The sequence below is a fragment of the Tyto alba genome, unplaced genomic scaffold (genome assembly GCF_018691265.1).
Source record: "Tyto alba isolate M040663 unplaced genomic scaffold, T.alba_DEE_v4.0 Super-Scaffold_5, whole genome shotgun sequence".
NCBI lineage: Eukaryota > Metazoa > Chordata > Aves > Strigiformes > Tytonidae > Tyto > Tyto alba.
This window is the reverse complement of record NW_024881326.1, coordinates 21231044-21242529: the sequence shown is the minus strand read 5'-3', so window position 1 is coordinate 21242529 and position 11486 is coordinate 21231044. Positions and strand designations below refer to the sequence as shown.

Sequence of the window (11486 nt, the reverse complement as noted above, 5' to 3'; positions counted from 1 at the left end):
CATACTGCAGTATGGTAAATGAATTATGTAAGTTGTGTACTTGTGTTGATTTGACTTGTGTGTATTTTAGTGCTTACTATACAAGGCTTAAAGTCTCACTGTCAGGATACTCTGGAAGTTCTGTAAAATATTTATAGAATTATGAAATCTTTTCCAGCAAATTGTTTTTTGCTCATTCTATAATATGAAAGTATATTGTTAGATTAAACTTTTCAGTAAGTTGACTTGGAATTTTTCTGACAGGTTATTTTCTTTCGGTAGGTTAAATAGATCATTCGCATTTATCCTTTAGAAAACCAACATTTAAAAAAAAAAAATCATTTGAATAATATCTAGACCTGTGACAGCATCTGAGAATCCCTTGATTTGTCTTCAATTTTGTTTCTTAAAGGGGTTGTGTTTTATACTACCTTTTTAATAAACAAACTCATGAACAAAACAAGTCTTTTCTGATTAGTTTTGGGATAATGTATTTGTCTTGCTTTTTTCCTCAGTAAAAGATACGGTAGCGTTTGGTGCCCAGTGGCTGCAGTTCAAAAAACCTATGTGTTACCATGCCAGAGCTTTCCAACTGGAGGCCAGTAGGCATGTGGCTGGAACTGTAAGTGTTGTTGCAGTGGGACACGGTATTTGTTCCCTCTGTGGGTTTTGTCTCAGACTTCATTCTGGCTTGGTGCGTTAAAGGACCCTGCAGAACACGGAGGAGCAGGAGGAATGGCTGCAGGCACCGTAGTTACGACTGAGAGCATGTGGGAAGGAGTTGGTTGGTAAGGACAAGTAGAATTTCAATTTTTATTGTCAGAAATAAAGATTTTTTTTTTTTTAATTTCTATTTGCTGGGGGGGTTTTTTGAGTTCAAAACACTTTGAATGTTTAAAAAGCGCTGGAAATCCGTTGTTTCAATTCATAAACTACAAAGGAATAGGTATGATAATCCCATTTTTATCCAGTAGTTCTTTGGGGTGTTCACCTAGGAGCTTTAAACCGATGCCATCTAACAACCTCACAACGCTTTAGCTGCCAGCCTTGGAGGAAATTCTTGTATGAGGTCTTGAAAAGCTTTAGCAGGAGAAATCCCCGCTCTATGAAAGTTTAGAAAAGAGGATCAAAGAATGGATGCTTGAGAGATATTGAGGGCGCTTGCCCTGCTGATAGACTGGAATCCGGTCTGTCTCACAATGAAAATGTGTTTATGCACAGAGTGTGTCAATAAAAGACTAAGCAGTGTCCCAGGAAATATGACAGGCTGGTAGTTAAGTTGTTCTGGGAGATGGCAGAGGGCGGGTTCATACGTATTTAGGCAGAGGGAATTGGATTGTGCTCTCCTACTTTCTGGGTGAGTAAACAAACTAGAGCTGCTGTATAAAAGATACAACGTCACCGGTTTGGTGACAAGTTCCCCAGTGTATTTTTCCAGCTGAGACTGGTGAATTTTACCATGATAAAGCATTTCTGGAATGGCTGCAATTTGGTAATTTTAGTAAATTTACTAAAAAAAAAAAAAAAACCAAACTAAAACCTAACTACCTCCAGCACAAGAATGAAATTTTTATTTTCTGAAGATTTCTGTAGTCACTTAAACAGATCCAGCGAGGAAGAGAGAAAAAATTGGTTATCCAGCTTATCTGGGACAGAGACATGATCTTCTTGCAGATGTTTGTAGTTGCAGACTTAATGCTGAATATGCTGTAACCCGGCATAGGAAAGTTCTTTCTGACCCTGGCCAGGTTTGGTTCTCTGCCATAACTTGTTTATCACCTTACCTTAAACTCTTCTGAAGTCCAGACAGACACTGTCTTCTTTATTGTGTACACATTGTCATGAAAAAACCCCCTACTTAGAATCCTCTTTTCCTCATTCCTGAAACCTCCTAACCTGGTTGACTTGTCGGAGTGCATTTCATGCATTCTTAGCAGATAGGCTGAAGGAAACGCCTAGTGCCTCCTTCGCTGGCAGCTAGAGGCTAGAAAGCGTGTAGGGAGTTCATGAACGCTGCTTGTCTCCTCCTGCAGTCACTGCAGAGGGCACGCAGCCTGCCGGGGCAAGGATCCCAAACTGCTGGACGCAGCATGACCGTCCCACAGCTGGAAAATCTCACCGGTGTGACACCGCTCGTGACAGTGAGTTAAGGTAGGAGAATTCAACGGTAATTTCAGTGTATGCTCACTGGCTTTCTCAGATGTTCCCTTACTTGAAGGATACTCGATGAAAGAGAATGTCTGCTTGTTAAATTATTGCTTAATACTTAGGAAGTGGAAATTTATTTTTAAAACTGGTTTGGGCCGCGTGGAGTAGAGAACAGAGTTCCCTGTCTGATGCTACAGTGATAGGAAATTAATACTAATAAGGGTGGGGAATGTGAAAAATAAAGTATTGTCACCGGTGGTGAGCGAGCAGTCAACAACTGTGTCTCAAGCCTGTGTTGACCATGCATCCTCGTCCACCTGAAGGACAATTACTTGACCTATTTTGCCATAATTAACCTGTTCGGAGAGAAGTGTGAGGCAAGCTGAGTCCATTTCATCCCGAGTTCCACTTCTATATTTTGACAACAGTTTGTGGCAGACACAAATCGGAAGGATTTCTGCCTTTTTTTGCAGACTTCCTGCTGGAGACGGAAGAATGAGAAGTTCAGGTAATGAAGACCAAAGTGCTCCAAATCTAGGTCCTGACTCTTGGGACATTAGATTCCTCATGTGTATATGATTCACTGCGAGGACTGAAGTATAACCTAGGTTATAACTAGCCTTCTTATGACTACCTGTTGGAAAGCACAAAAGGTTTTTAGGAGAAATAGAAGTGACCATTCTTTCTTTTAAAAAATATATTATTTTTCTAGCATTGCAACTACTGTGGTCACAGTTCATACAAGCGTAACAGCTGCTACACACCAATAAATGGTGCTAGAAGAACTTACAATTAATGTTATGAGCAAGTTAAGCATGTTAACAAAGTGGTACAAAGACACAATGGCTGGCTTGCCCTGAGTGAGGAACAGGAAAAATAGACCTCTGGGCCAGAGCTAATGCTTTTTAAATTGTATGTTGTGTAGTGGTAGAGCAGTGTAGGAAGAGCTGGTTTGCTGCTTGCTACTGAGACGGCCTGATGTAGTCCTTTCTCAGGCCATATGGTTGCTGATGACTTTGCCAAACTTTCGCCACTTGTATTGGGATTTTTCCATGGCAAGCATTGGCCTCCAGCTGAACAACCAGAAAATTTCTTAACCTAAACAGTGGATTGATTTTTAAAACAAGACTGGGAAAAAAAAGTAGTGTCTCTTCCTGTGCTTGAAGTTCTTCCAGTTGCCTGGCTGGGTTGTGCTAGTTTGTGCTCCCCTTCTGGACCTTGGGAAGATGCCTGTGCATTGGGAGGAAGGGTTTTTTGTTTAAATTTTCTGCGTTTGGGAAAGTTTGGTCAGTTTTAAAGTTCTGAAAGATTGTCTTCCCAATCAGATGACTGCTACAATCCTCTTGCATTTCCAAACTGGTGACCAAGCTGTATGTGTCTCATCCCCACCACTGTGTTCAGCTGGAGCTGGGGAAAGGATGCAAGAAGGGCAGAGCAATAGAAATGCTAAGATGAGGACTGAGGAACTCTTGAGTTCGAACACAAATTGGTAGTTGATGACAGGGGACTAGGTCTAGCTGAGCAAGGGATCATGAAGAGGGGGAGAACTGAACAGAGAATAAGGGGGAGGTAGAGCTAAAAACCAAAACTAGACGTAGAAGCAAATGATAAACACAGAGAAGTAGTTTGTATACGAAGGTTTGAGATTAAAAAAGGGGATGGGTTGTGGCTCATAACCTTAATCCTCATATTTCTTAATGTCTTAACACTCGGCTTTGCAGCCTGAACAGTCTTTGAATGTGTAAGGAGTGCTGAGAGACCACGCGGAGGCAGCCTTTGCAGATACTTCAGAGTACCCTTCGAGGCACAGATGAGTGCAATGTTTATTAGGAAACTTCTGAGGATTTGAGGGGGTTTATGATTAGAAAAGAAATCAGATAAATGTATCAGAATAGGTTAAGCAATGCTGCGCATTCCAGGGTTAGTTGGATGGAAACACAAATCTAATGATTTGTTAGGTTTTATATGATATAACTGGCTATCAACCGAAGGTTTCTTTGGTCTCTGAAAAATAACAGCCACCTTTTTGCTACCAAGGTAAATTAATTATGTTATGCAGTGTGATGAGCTGACGAGACTGGATAATTGAATAGAAACAGCAGGCACTTCTCATGGCATTCATAGCCTGAGCATTGCTAAATATGATTTTGATTACAGCAGAACATATGAGCTCTGGTTGTAGAACTAGCTCCCCTGTGGCCAGAAAGTACACAAATGCATAAAAATTTTGCTTCTCCAGGGCAAGCAGTGACATTCCTTGTCCTACTCTTACCATATGTGGCAGCAGAGATTTTCAAGGAGAACAAAAAGGAGTCTTATAGTCTTCTGTTGACTACCTGAAAACTATTTTAGAGTAATTCCTGCCTTAAATCCATAACTTCTGGTTGAGGTACACTGTGTGTTTTATCAGTCTTGCTACCAAAGTTTTAAGCAAGTGGCTGACACACCATGTTCCCAGTTAAGTTGTTTCAAACAAAAAAGGTTTTTTGTTTGGTTGGTTTTCTTACATGAATTTGCCATAATTTGAATTCCAACAATTTAATCTGAGTGTCTTTTTTAACATGTGAAGCAACTAACTACTCTCTTTTCCTTGAGGAGGTTTGTGATGAAGGTAGTTCAAACTTCACCTTATCTAAAGTTGTTGTGATTTTAATTTTCAATGAATGTTTTTTTAATTTATTTTTTTCACTCTGTCATAGCATTTTTTTTGAACCATGCAAAAAACAGAATTGGACAAAGCATGTTAAGTGCATCCTGAACTTCATCCAAGGCTAATGCCACCTCTGAATTATTTGTCCAAGTGCTTCAGTTCTTTGAGCACAGTTCCATCCTCAGGGCATATTTGCACAGTGCTGGGTCCTAAGCCCGGGGGTATAAAGACGGATGAAGGCAGAGTGAGAAATGACACCTGGTGAATAGATGTGCCCATTTTATTTTTCAATAGAGCTGATGCTATGGCATTGACAGATAACTCATACAAGGTTGGTATCCATCAGTGGCTCTGTATCTCTTTGAGCCATTCGCTGCTTTGGACATGAAATATCCCTTACTTACATTGCGTATTGCACAGTTACATCAAACTTAGAGTTCACCAGCAAAAGATTCTGCCGTGAACAAGTTAGACAAACCGAGTTCTATTTGTCTTTGATTGGGAGAAAGGGACTCTCATCACAATTCTGAAAAATGTAATGCATATTTATTGAAAGGTTTCTCTTTTTGTTTTATACTTAAAGTATTTCATATTAGAAGTATATACTAAGGAGATCTGTTAAAAAAAAAAAAAAAAAAAAAAGGGTGCATGGAAGAAGCAGAAACTCAGATAAAGAATCTCATCTTACTAGTAACAGTTCTTCTGGCCCTACCAGTTTCAGGAGGAAGATGGGCTCACCACTCAGTGTGTGCTTTAAGTTGAATAATATTTCTTTGACAGGTCTGTTTTTTTTTGACAGAGGCTGTTGGTTATTGAAAATGGAAGAAACAAGGAAGCTCACTCCAAAGCCGTGTAAAAGCAAAGAACCTGTGAAAACAGAATGGGGGTCTCAAAGTGTTGTATTTACGTATTTCCAAGGGGATATTAACAGCATGGTAGATGAACATTTTTCTAGAGCTCTAAGCAATGCCAAGAACCCACAAGACCTAAGCACGAAGCACAAGGGTGAGACTGTTCTCCTGAAGAATGGTGAGCCACTTTCTGTACGTGAGTGTGGTGTTAGACAGGGGTGACTAGCTTTCGCTAAGAAATTTAAGATGCAGCATGCTTGTGTTTGGAATTGTGTACAAGCAGAAAGCAAGTAAATCATACTTGAAAGGCCCTGGACTATGTAGCTGGGACTTCCTGGGTAAATCTCTCTGTTTGGGGTGCTTCCCAAGCTCTCCCTGGGCCTGTTGGCAGGACCAGGTCCTCATTTTCTGGCCAAGAGCCTCCATCACTGTCAGATGCATTAAGTGTATCGTGACTTAATTTGTTGTCTTTGCAAAAATACATTTGTCCGAGTTTCCAACTGTTAAAACCCTGTCTATGCTAAATGTTACATGTGTTTTCTTACAGGCCGTTATTTGAAAGTATTGGTGATGGTGGTTTAGTCTGCTTTTAGTATGAATTTGTTGTTGATTTTTAAGATAAGAAACGCTAAAGTGAATGTATATTTATTTAAAAATGCATATGCAATCTGGTAGCATTCCAATAGAAGTCCATTAGAATTTACCTTGGGGAAAAAAGTAAGAATTGATGAGACTTCAGATGTTTCTTTCTCTTTTTAAGTAGATAGCACGTCTCCCCATCAGTGGAATTTCTCTTCACATTACTCCAAACAATATCCATCGTCATCTGCTACAAGCATGTCAAATTCTGGTCAGAATTTTTCTGCTGCTGGTATGGCAGGCCAATACCAGCCATCAGCTCTGCGGAGTCATCCATCCCAACCTGCAGATTTATGGCCGTTCCCTTCGATTGGGACTCCCAGTCTTACCAGTTCGGTGTATCACCATGCCTTGCCTGACCTGCACGCGGTAGATGAACCGATCTCTGACAGGAAATACGGTTCTCTTCTTGGTCTTCTGCAGCAGGAAAGGTGCCTAACTTCCATGCAAGAATGTACCATGAAGCAACACTCAAGTTCTGCTTGTATGACTGGACCTGCTAGGTTACAAAATATAAGTCAAAGTTCAGCTCCTGGGGGAGGTAAGGAAATACTATCACTGTATTCTTTGATGACGCTTTCTGTAAAAATACAAAATCATACAGCCTGTTCCTAGGTTCTCAAATTGGGGCCATCTTCAACCCAGCTCATAGAAATCTTTTTCAATAGTTAACCCATATGCTGTGTAGTGTGGTACTTGGGATTGATTAGCTATATAGTATGGCTTAATCAAAAATACGCATTGCCCACCTGCACGATATTTTACCTCCTGGCTTACATTAGGGAGATACTTTAAGTGAATATAAACATTATCCACAGTGCTATCAAGATCTCTACCTTATAGGTAGCAGGTAGGGTGATGTGTACTGGATGCTGCCATATTATGACCAGAAAGGGGTGGCCAGGTAAGAGCCCTGAGCAACCCGTCCTACTGCCTAGGGCTTTAGTGATACTCTGAATACATGATGTGAAACAGCAGCCCGTACCAGAAAGGCCAGGGATTTCTCTCCCTCCCCAGTCTCCGTTTGCAGCTGGAAGCACTGGGGTGAAGTGGCCGGTGGGCCAGCCTTGCCTTGTCTCCCAGCCTGTTGCTGCCTGCCGTGAAGCACTGCCGCCCTGCGTGTCGAAGGATGTGATTGCTCCCTGCGGTACTTTGCCCAGAGCTAATGCCCTTCACGCAGAAGCCATGATTGTTGCTTATCTATTATTAACAATTAGTGGGAATCCCAATCCTAGGTACTACCAGCACACAGAAGGAGGATGGCTGGTGACTGAAGCCCATTTCCCAGGAGCTTATGTCCCCACACCATCTAGGTCTGCTGGATAAAATTGCTCCCTTGTGAGTAATTTCTGCTTTTGAGAAGCTCTGTGGGATCAGGCTTCCTGGCCAGATCCCTGGTGCCCTGTTTGGGTACGACTGCATCGCCGTTCCTGGGCGTTACCCAGATAGTCAGCTTGGCACTGGCCTCCAAGAAAACGGGTTGTGAAATTGTTTAGGGAGTCTGCTGGAAAAATACAGCGCGTCCTACCTGGTGCTTCTAGATAAAAAGGACCAGGCATGGGAAGAAGCAATCCTGAGTCTTATGCTTTTAAAAAATAACCAACTGTGAAATATCTACTGGTTACCCAGTTTCTAATCTGCATCATCAGGAATTTGGCAGAACGTGGGCTAAAACTACTGCTTGTATCTGCAGGCAGTCTTATGTACAGTTCCTCTTTGAGGCTACACCGAAGCTATGTAGTTATGAGGACCCCAACTGCAAGTGTTTTGCTGACTTACTCCTGCTAGAGTGTCTCATGCCTGTCTCTGTCCATACATGGAAAAGGGAGAGTGTGTGTGCCTTCAGCTGGAATACAGACTTGCTGCTCAGAAAGTTTGTATCTGTACACAGTTAGATTGGTTTAGCTGAGACTGTACGTATGTGTTGCACAGGCACACACCCTAGACTTTTTGCAGCTAGTAAATGACAGTCTAATTACTTGAATGATGCTGTCTGGACTTCTAGGATTTAATTTAAGAATAAGATTAGGTGCCCTCTTCCCCCAAGGGGGCAATGTGAGCCTATCAAGGCTTGGGAGTCCGAGGAACTGACTCCTCCAAAAAAGGAGATGTTTCACAAAACTAGCCTTGGGATCAAAAAAAGGAAGCAGTGCTAACAACAGTGGACTTTTTTTTTTTTTCAAAATTTCAGAAAGAAAGTGGGTGGGGAAAATTAAATTAGAAAGGAAATTAAACAGCTCAGTGCTCCCCAACCATTACCTGTTAAAGCCTTTTCTTTCAGGAAGTTTATGTGGCCTCTCTGAATATTTGGGGAGCCTCGTAACACCACATGTATAATGCCATATATGTGCTTATCAAGCAACCCAAAAAGAACAGATAAGAAATGGCTGGCCCATGTTCACAGAGAGTCTTTGGCAAGTCCCTAGGATGTGTGCATCTAGTCTGGCTGTGGGAGTCCCTGTTTCTTGGCTCTATCTGTTAAATATACTTCTCGTTGTGCTGTGTCATGTTTAAGAACAGCTGATATTTATATTTATGGAAGTATATATTGCTGTGCCAGACAGCACAGACCTCCCCAGCACCTGTGCTATAGGCTGGGCTGCAAAAGCACAAGGTTTCTTTAGGAACTACTGTCTACTTTTAGCTCTGTGTTGAATCTCTGCTCATCTCCAGTATTTTTTTTTTTTTTAAGAGAGGAAAGCAAGCTCTTACCAAGGCTCAGAAAATCCCAGTGTAAGCCATGCCACTGCAGGTGAGTAATCAAATGGCAGGTTTGGAACAAATCAGTTCTCACCTATGAAGCACAGCTGCCTCACTTATGCATGCAGAATTAAAGATGCTTCCTTGCTTGCTTCCAGACTGTATTTCAAAAGTTGATTTTTCCCCCAGATAGACATGCCACCTCCTGTAACTACATTAACAGAGAAGAAGGAAAACATTCTATTAAAATGAGATGTTATTTTCTAACGCCATCTACCTTAGTTTTTGTGGTTATACCATCAGCCTGTCACTTCACAACTCCTGTTTTGCACTGGCTGTCCAGGTTTCAGATCCCAGAAGGATAGGACACCCCTTGCTTTGTATCTCAAGCACCTGACTTCAGGCTGAGGTCCCTGTTGGACCTGTGTGCTAGCATTGCTGCAGTTTTCACCAACAAACCCACTGCCCTGCTAGGAGAGTTGCTCTAAGAAATTATTCCCAAAGTATTCAGGCTTCCGTGTTTTCATTAGTCTCTTGAGACTGTGTCATGCCCTGATGCTGGTTCTTTGATGTGCAATATTTTGGGGATACTTTGGATGGGTCATTCTGGTTATTCTAGTAAGGGCCCTCTTGCATCAGACCCACAGGTGCAATTTTGTTTGCACAACATCTTAGGTCTCATGGACTATGCTGTTTGACTGTCCTGATACTGCTGTGTCTTTCAGGTATTCAGATTCAAGACAGAAGACAAGATTTGTACTTTTAGCAACTGGATGTCTCTACTTTATTCTGAAAAAGAAAGTTATTGCAGTGAACTTTTATTATTTGCAACTGTGAATCGAGAAGAAATGAACTGCAGCTGTTCTGTGCTTTTTCTCTCACTTGGAAGAATACACGTGCTATTTACTATTTGGGGAATGAAAAATAATCTTTTTCTGTTCAGTAAATAATTTCTAATAGCTATGGTATTAAACCTGACAGTATGTTTGTCGTGAAGAAATATTGTCTACTTAAGGCTTTTCACGTAGCTCTCTTGAAAGGACTCCTAGCACATTTTAATCTTGCTGTGCTTATTCATTTACCATCTCTTGGTAAGAAACACAGTTCGTATCAGTGCAGTTGATAAGTGCAGGGATGCAGTTAGCGTAAATTCAATGCTGCAGATTCTTAGCTTGATTTGATATCTCCATATTGTTTAAAATAGTCTTAGACCACAGAAAAGAGACTTCAAGACAACCACAGATCAGCAAATCATGTTATATTTGTATTTTGGAATTACAGTAATTTGTAACCATACTTGCAATTCACATAGACTGTCTTCAGAAGCTATATAATATGCATATGCCCAAAGGCTCTGTTTTGCCTCGTCATGTATAATCACCCTCCAGAGAACAGTGAATTAACACTAGATCTGGGAGGAAATCTGGATCCTCATTGGATGCAATTAAAATACCATTGAGCAAAAAGCTGAAGGTGGAAATGGTCTATTTTCCCAGTCTCTCTGCAGGTGTTAAAGGTCCCTTTTCTAAATAAACCTTGTGGTGTTGAATTTTAAATTATTGAGCTTGAGGGGCTTGCCCACCTCAACAAGCAAAACCCCAGACCTCAGAGCAGCGGAACGGGGGGCGGTCTCAGTGCTCCCCCATGCAGCAGAAGTGGCAGCCATGAACTGTGCACCGACCCTGCGTGTTCAGATCCCCCTCCTCGCTTCACCCCGTGCCCTTGGCAGGTGTGTTTGCTGAAGCTACTCTGAGTAAAACCTCATGGGGCTGGTCTTCAGGTTTGTGTATGTAATCCCTGCAGTAAGAGAAACTGCTTAGCCTTTATTTTAAATCCTAAGGATAAAAAAAACAACTTGGGTTTATTATTTCCTTTTTCATTAGCTATACATTAATTTAATACAAAGATGCACAATTAACTTTTTCCTACGGCTCTGCGCAGTTGCTTGAGAAAATTTGACCTGTGAGATCCTAGAGCTGTGATTTACAGGACAAATCCTTAGCCTCTGTAAGTGTGTGTGGCTCTGTCTACACCAGATGTTTCTGCTGCCACTGGTCTACTTCAGTTATAACACCTTGTGTAATCTGATAAATAATTTGAATTCAGCAATTTTAGATGCTTATGGTACTGATTTAAAAAGAAAAAATTAGAAAATCCCAGTTTGAATCATACAAATTTGCTCTAGCATATACATGAGCTAGAACCAACCAGACATCACATACAAGGGGAAATACTTTAACTAAATTAAGATAGACCAACATCCTGTGTCCCTATAGATGAGCACTGAAAAATCACTCATTTTGAATATTCCTATGTAATTGCCTTTCTTCTCTTTTAAGTTTAGGAATACCTCTCCAAGTAGTTTTCTGTTGTCATTCCAGATCACTTGTTTCCCTGATTTTTAAGGCTACATAGTAATATAATCTGACTTCCTCTATGGGCCAAAGCAGATTTCCAAGCTGTACTCTGTATGTCTGTTTTACTAGTGTGTGTTGTAATTCCAGTGAAGTTATTGCTTC

At 41.1% G+C, this 11486-nt stretch overlaps 1 protein-coding gene across 4 annotated transcripts; it reads left to right on the top strand.

Moving 5' to 3' along the window:
- The first annotated feature begins 1313 nt into the window (after positions 1–1313).
- VGLL1 (vestigial like family member 1) lies at positions 1314–10433 on the top strand. Of its 4 annotated transcripts, none has more exons than XM_032993798.2 (6): positions 1314–1336; positions 2013–2130; positions 5577–5806; positions 6389–6808; positions 8960–9019; positions 9693–10433. In XM_032993798.2, the coding sequence occupies exons 3-6, from the start codon at positions 5596–5598 to the stop codon at positions 9731–9733; spliced, it is 732 nt and encodes a 243-aa protein (XP_032849689.2). In that variant the 5' UTR covers positions 1314–1336; positions 2013–2130; positions 5577–5595; the 3' UTR covers positions 9734–10433. The 4 variants fall into 4 exon arrangements, with proteins under 4 accessions (XP_032849689.2, XP_032849690.2, XP_032849691.2 ...); XM_032993799.2 differs by lacking the exon at positions 1314–1336 and adding an exon at positions 2601–2635 and having other exon boundaries at positions 1960–2130; XM_032993800.2 differs by lacking the exon at positions 1314–1336 and adding an exon at positions 2556–2635 and having other exon boundaries at positions 1960–2130.
- The last annotated feature ends 1053 nt before the right edge of the window (positions 10434–11486 follow it).

Bases quoted from the DNA above. Each gene is read 5' to 3' on its own strand.
- VGLL1 (XM_032993798.2), top strand. From the start codon at position 5,596: ATGGAAGAAACAAGGAAGCTCACTCCAAAGCCGTGTAAAAGCAAAGAA. The intron at 5,807-6,388 runs GTGAGCCACTTT...TCTCTTTTTAAG, and splicing joins GACTGTTCTCCTGAAGAATG to TAGATAGCACGTCTCCCCAT. The intron at 6,809-8,959 runs GTAAGGAAATAC...TTTTTTTTTAAG, and splicing joins AAGTTCAGCTCCTGGGGGAG to AGAGGAAAGCAAGCTCTTAC.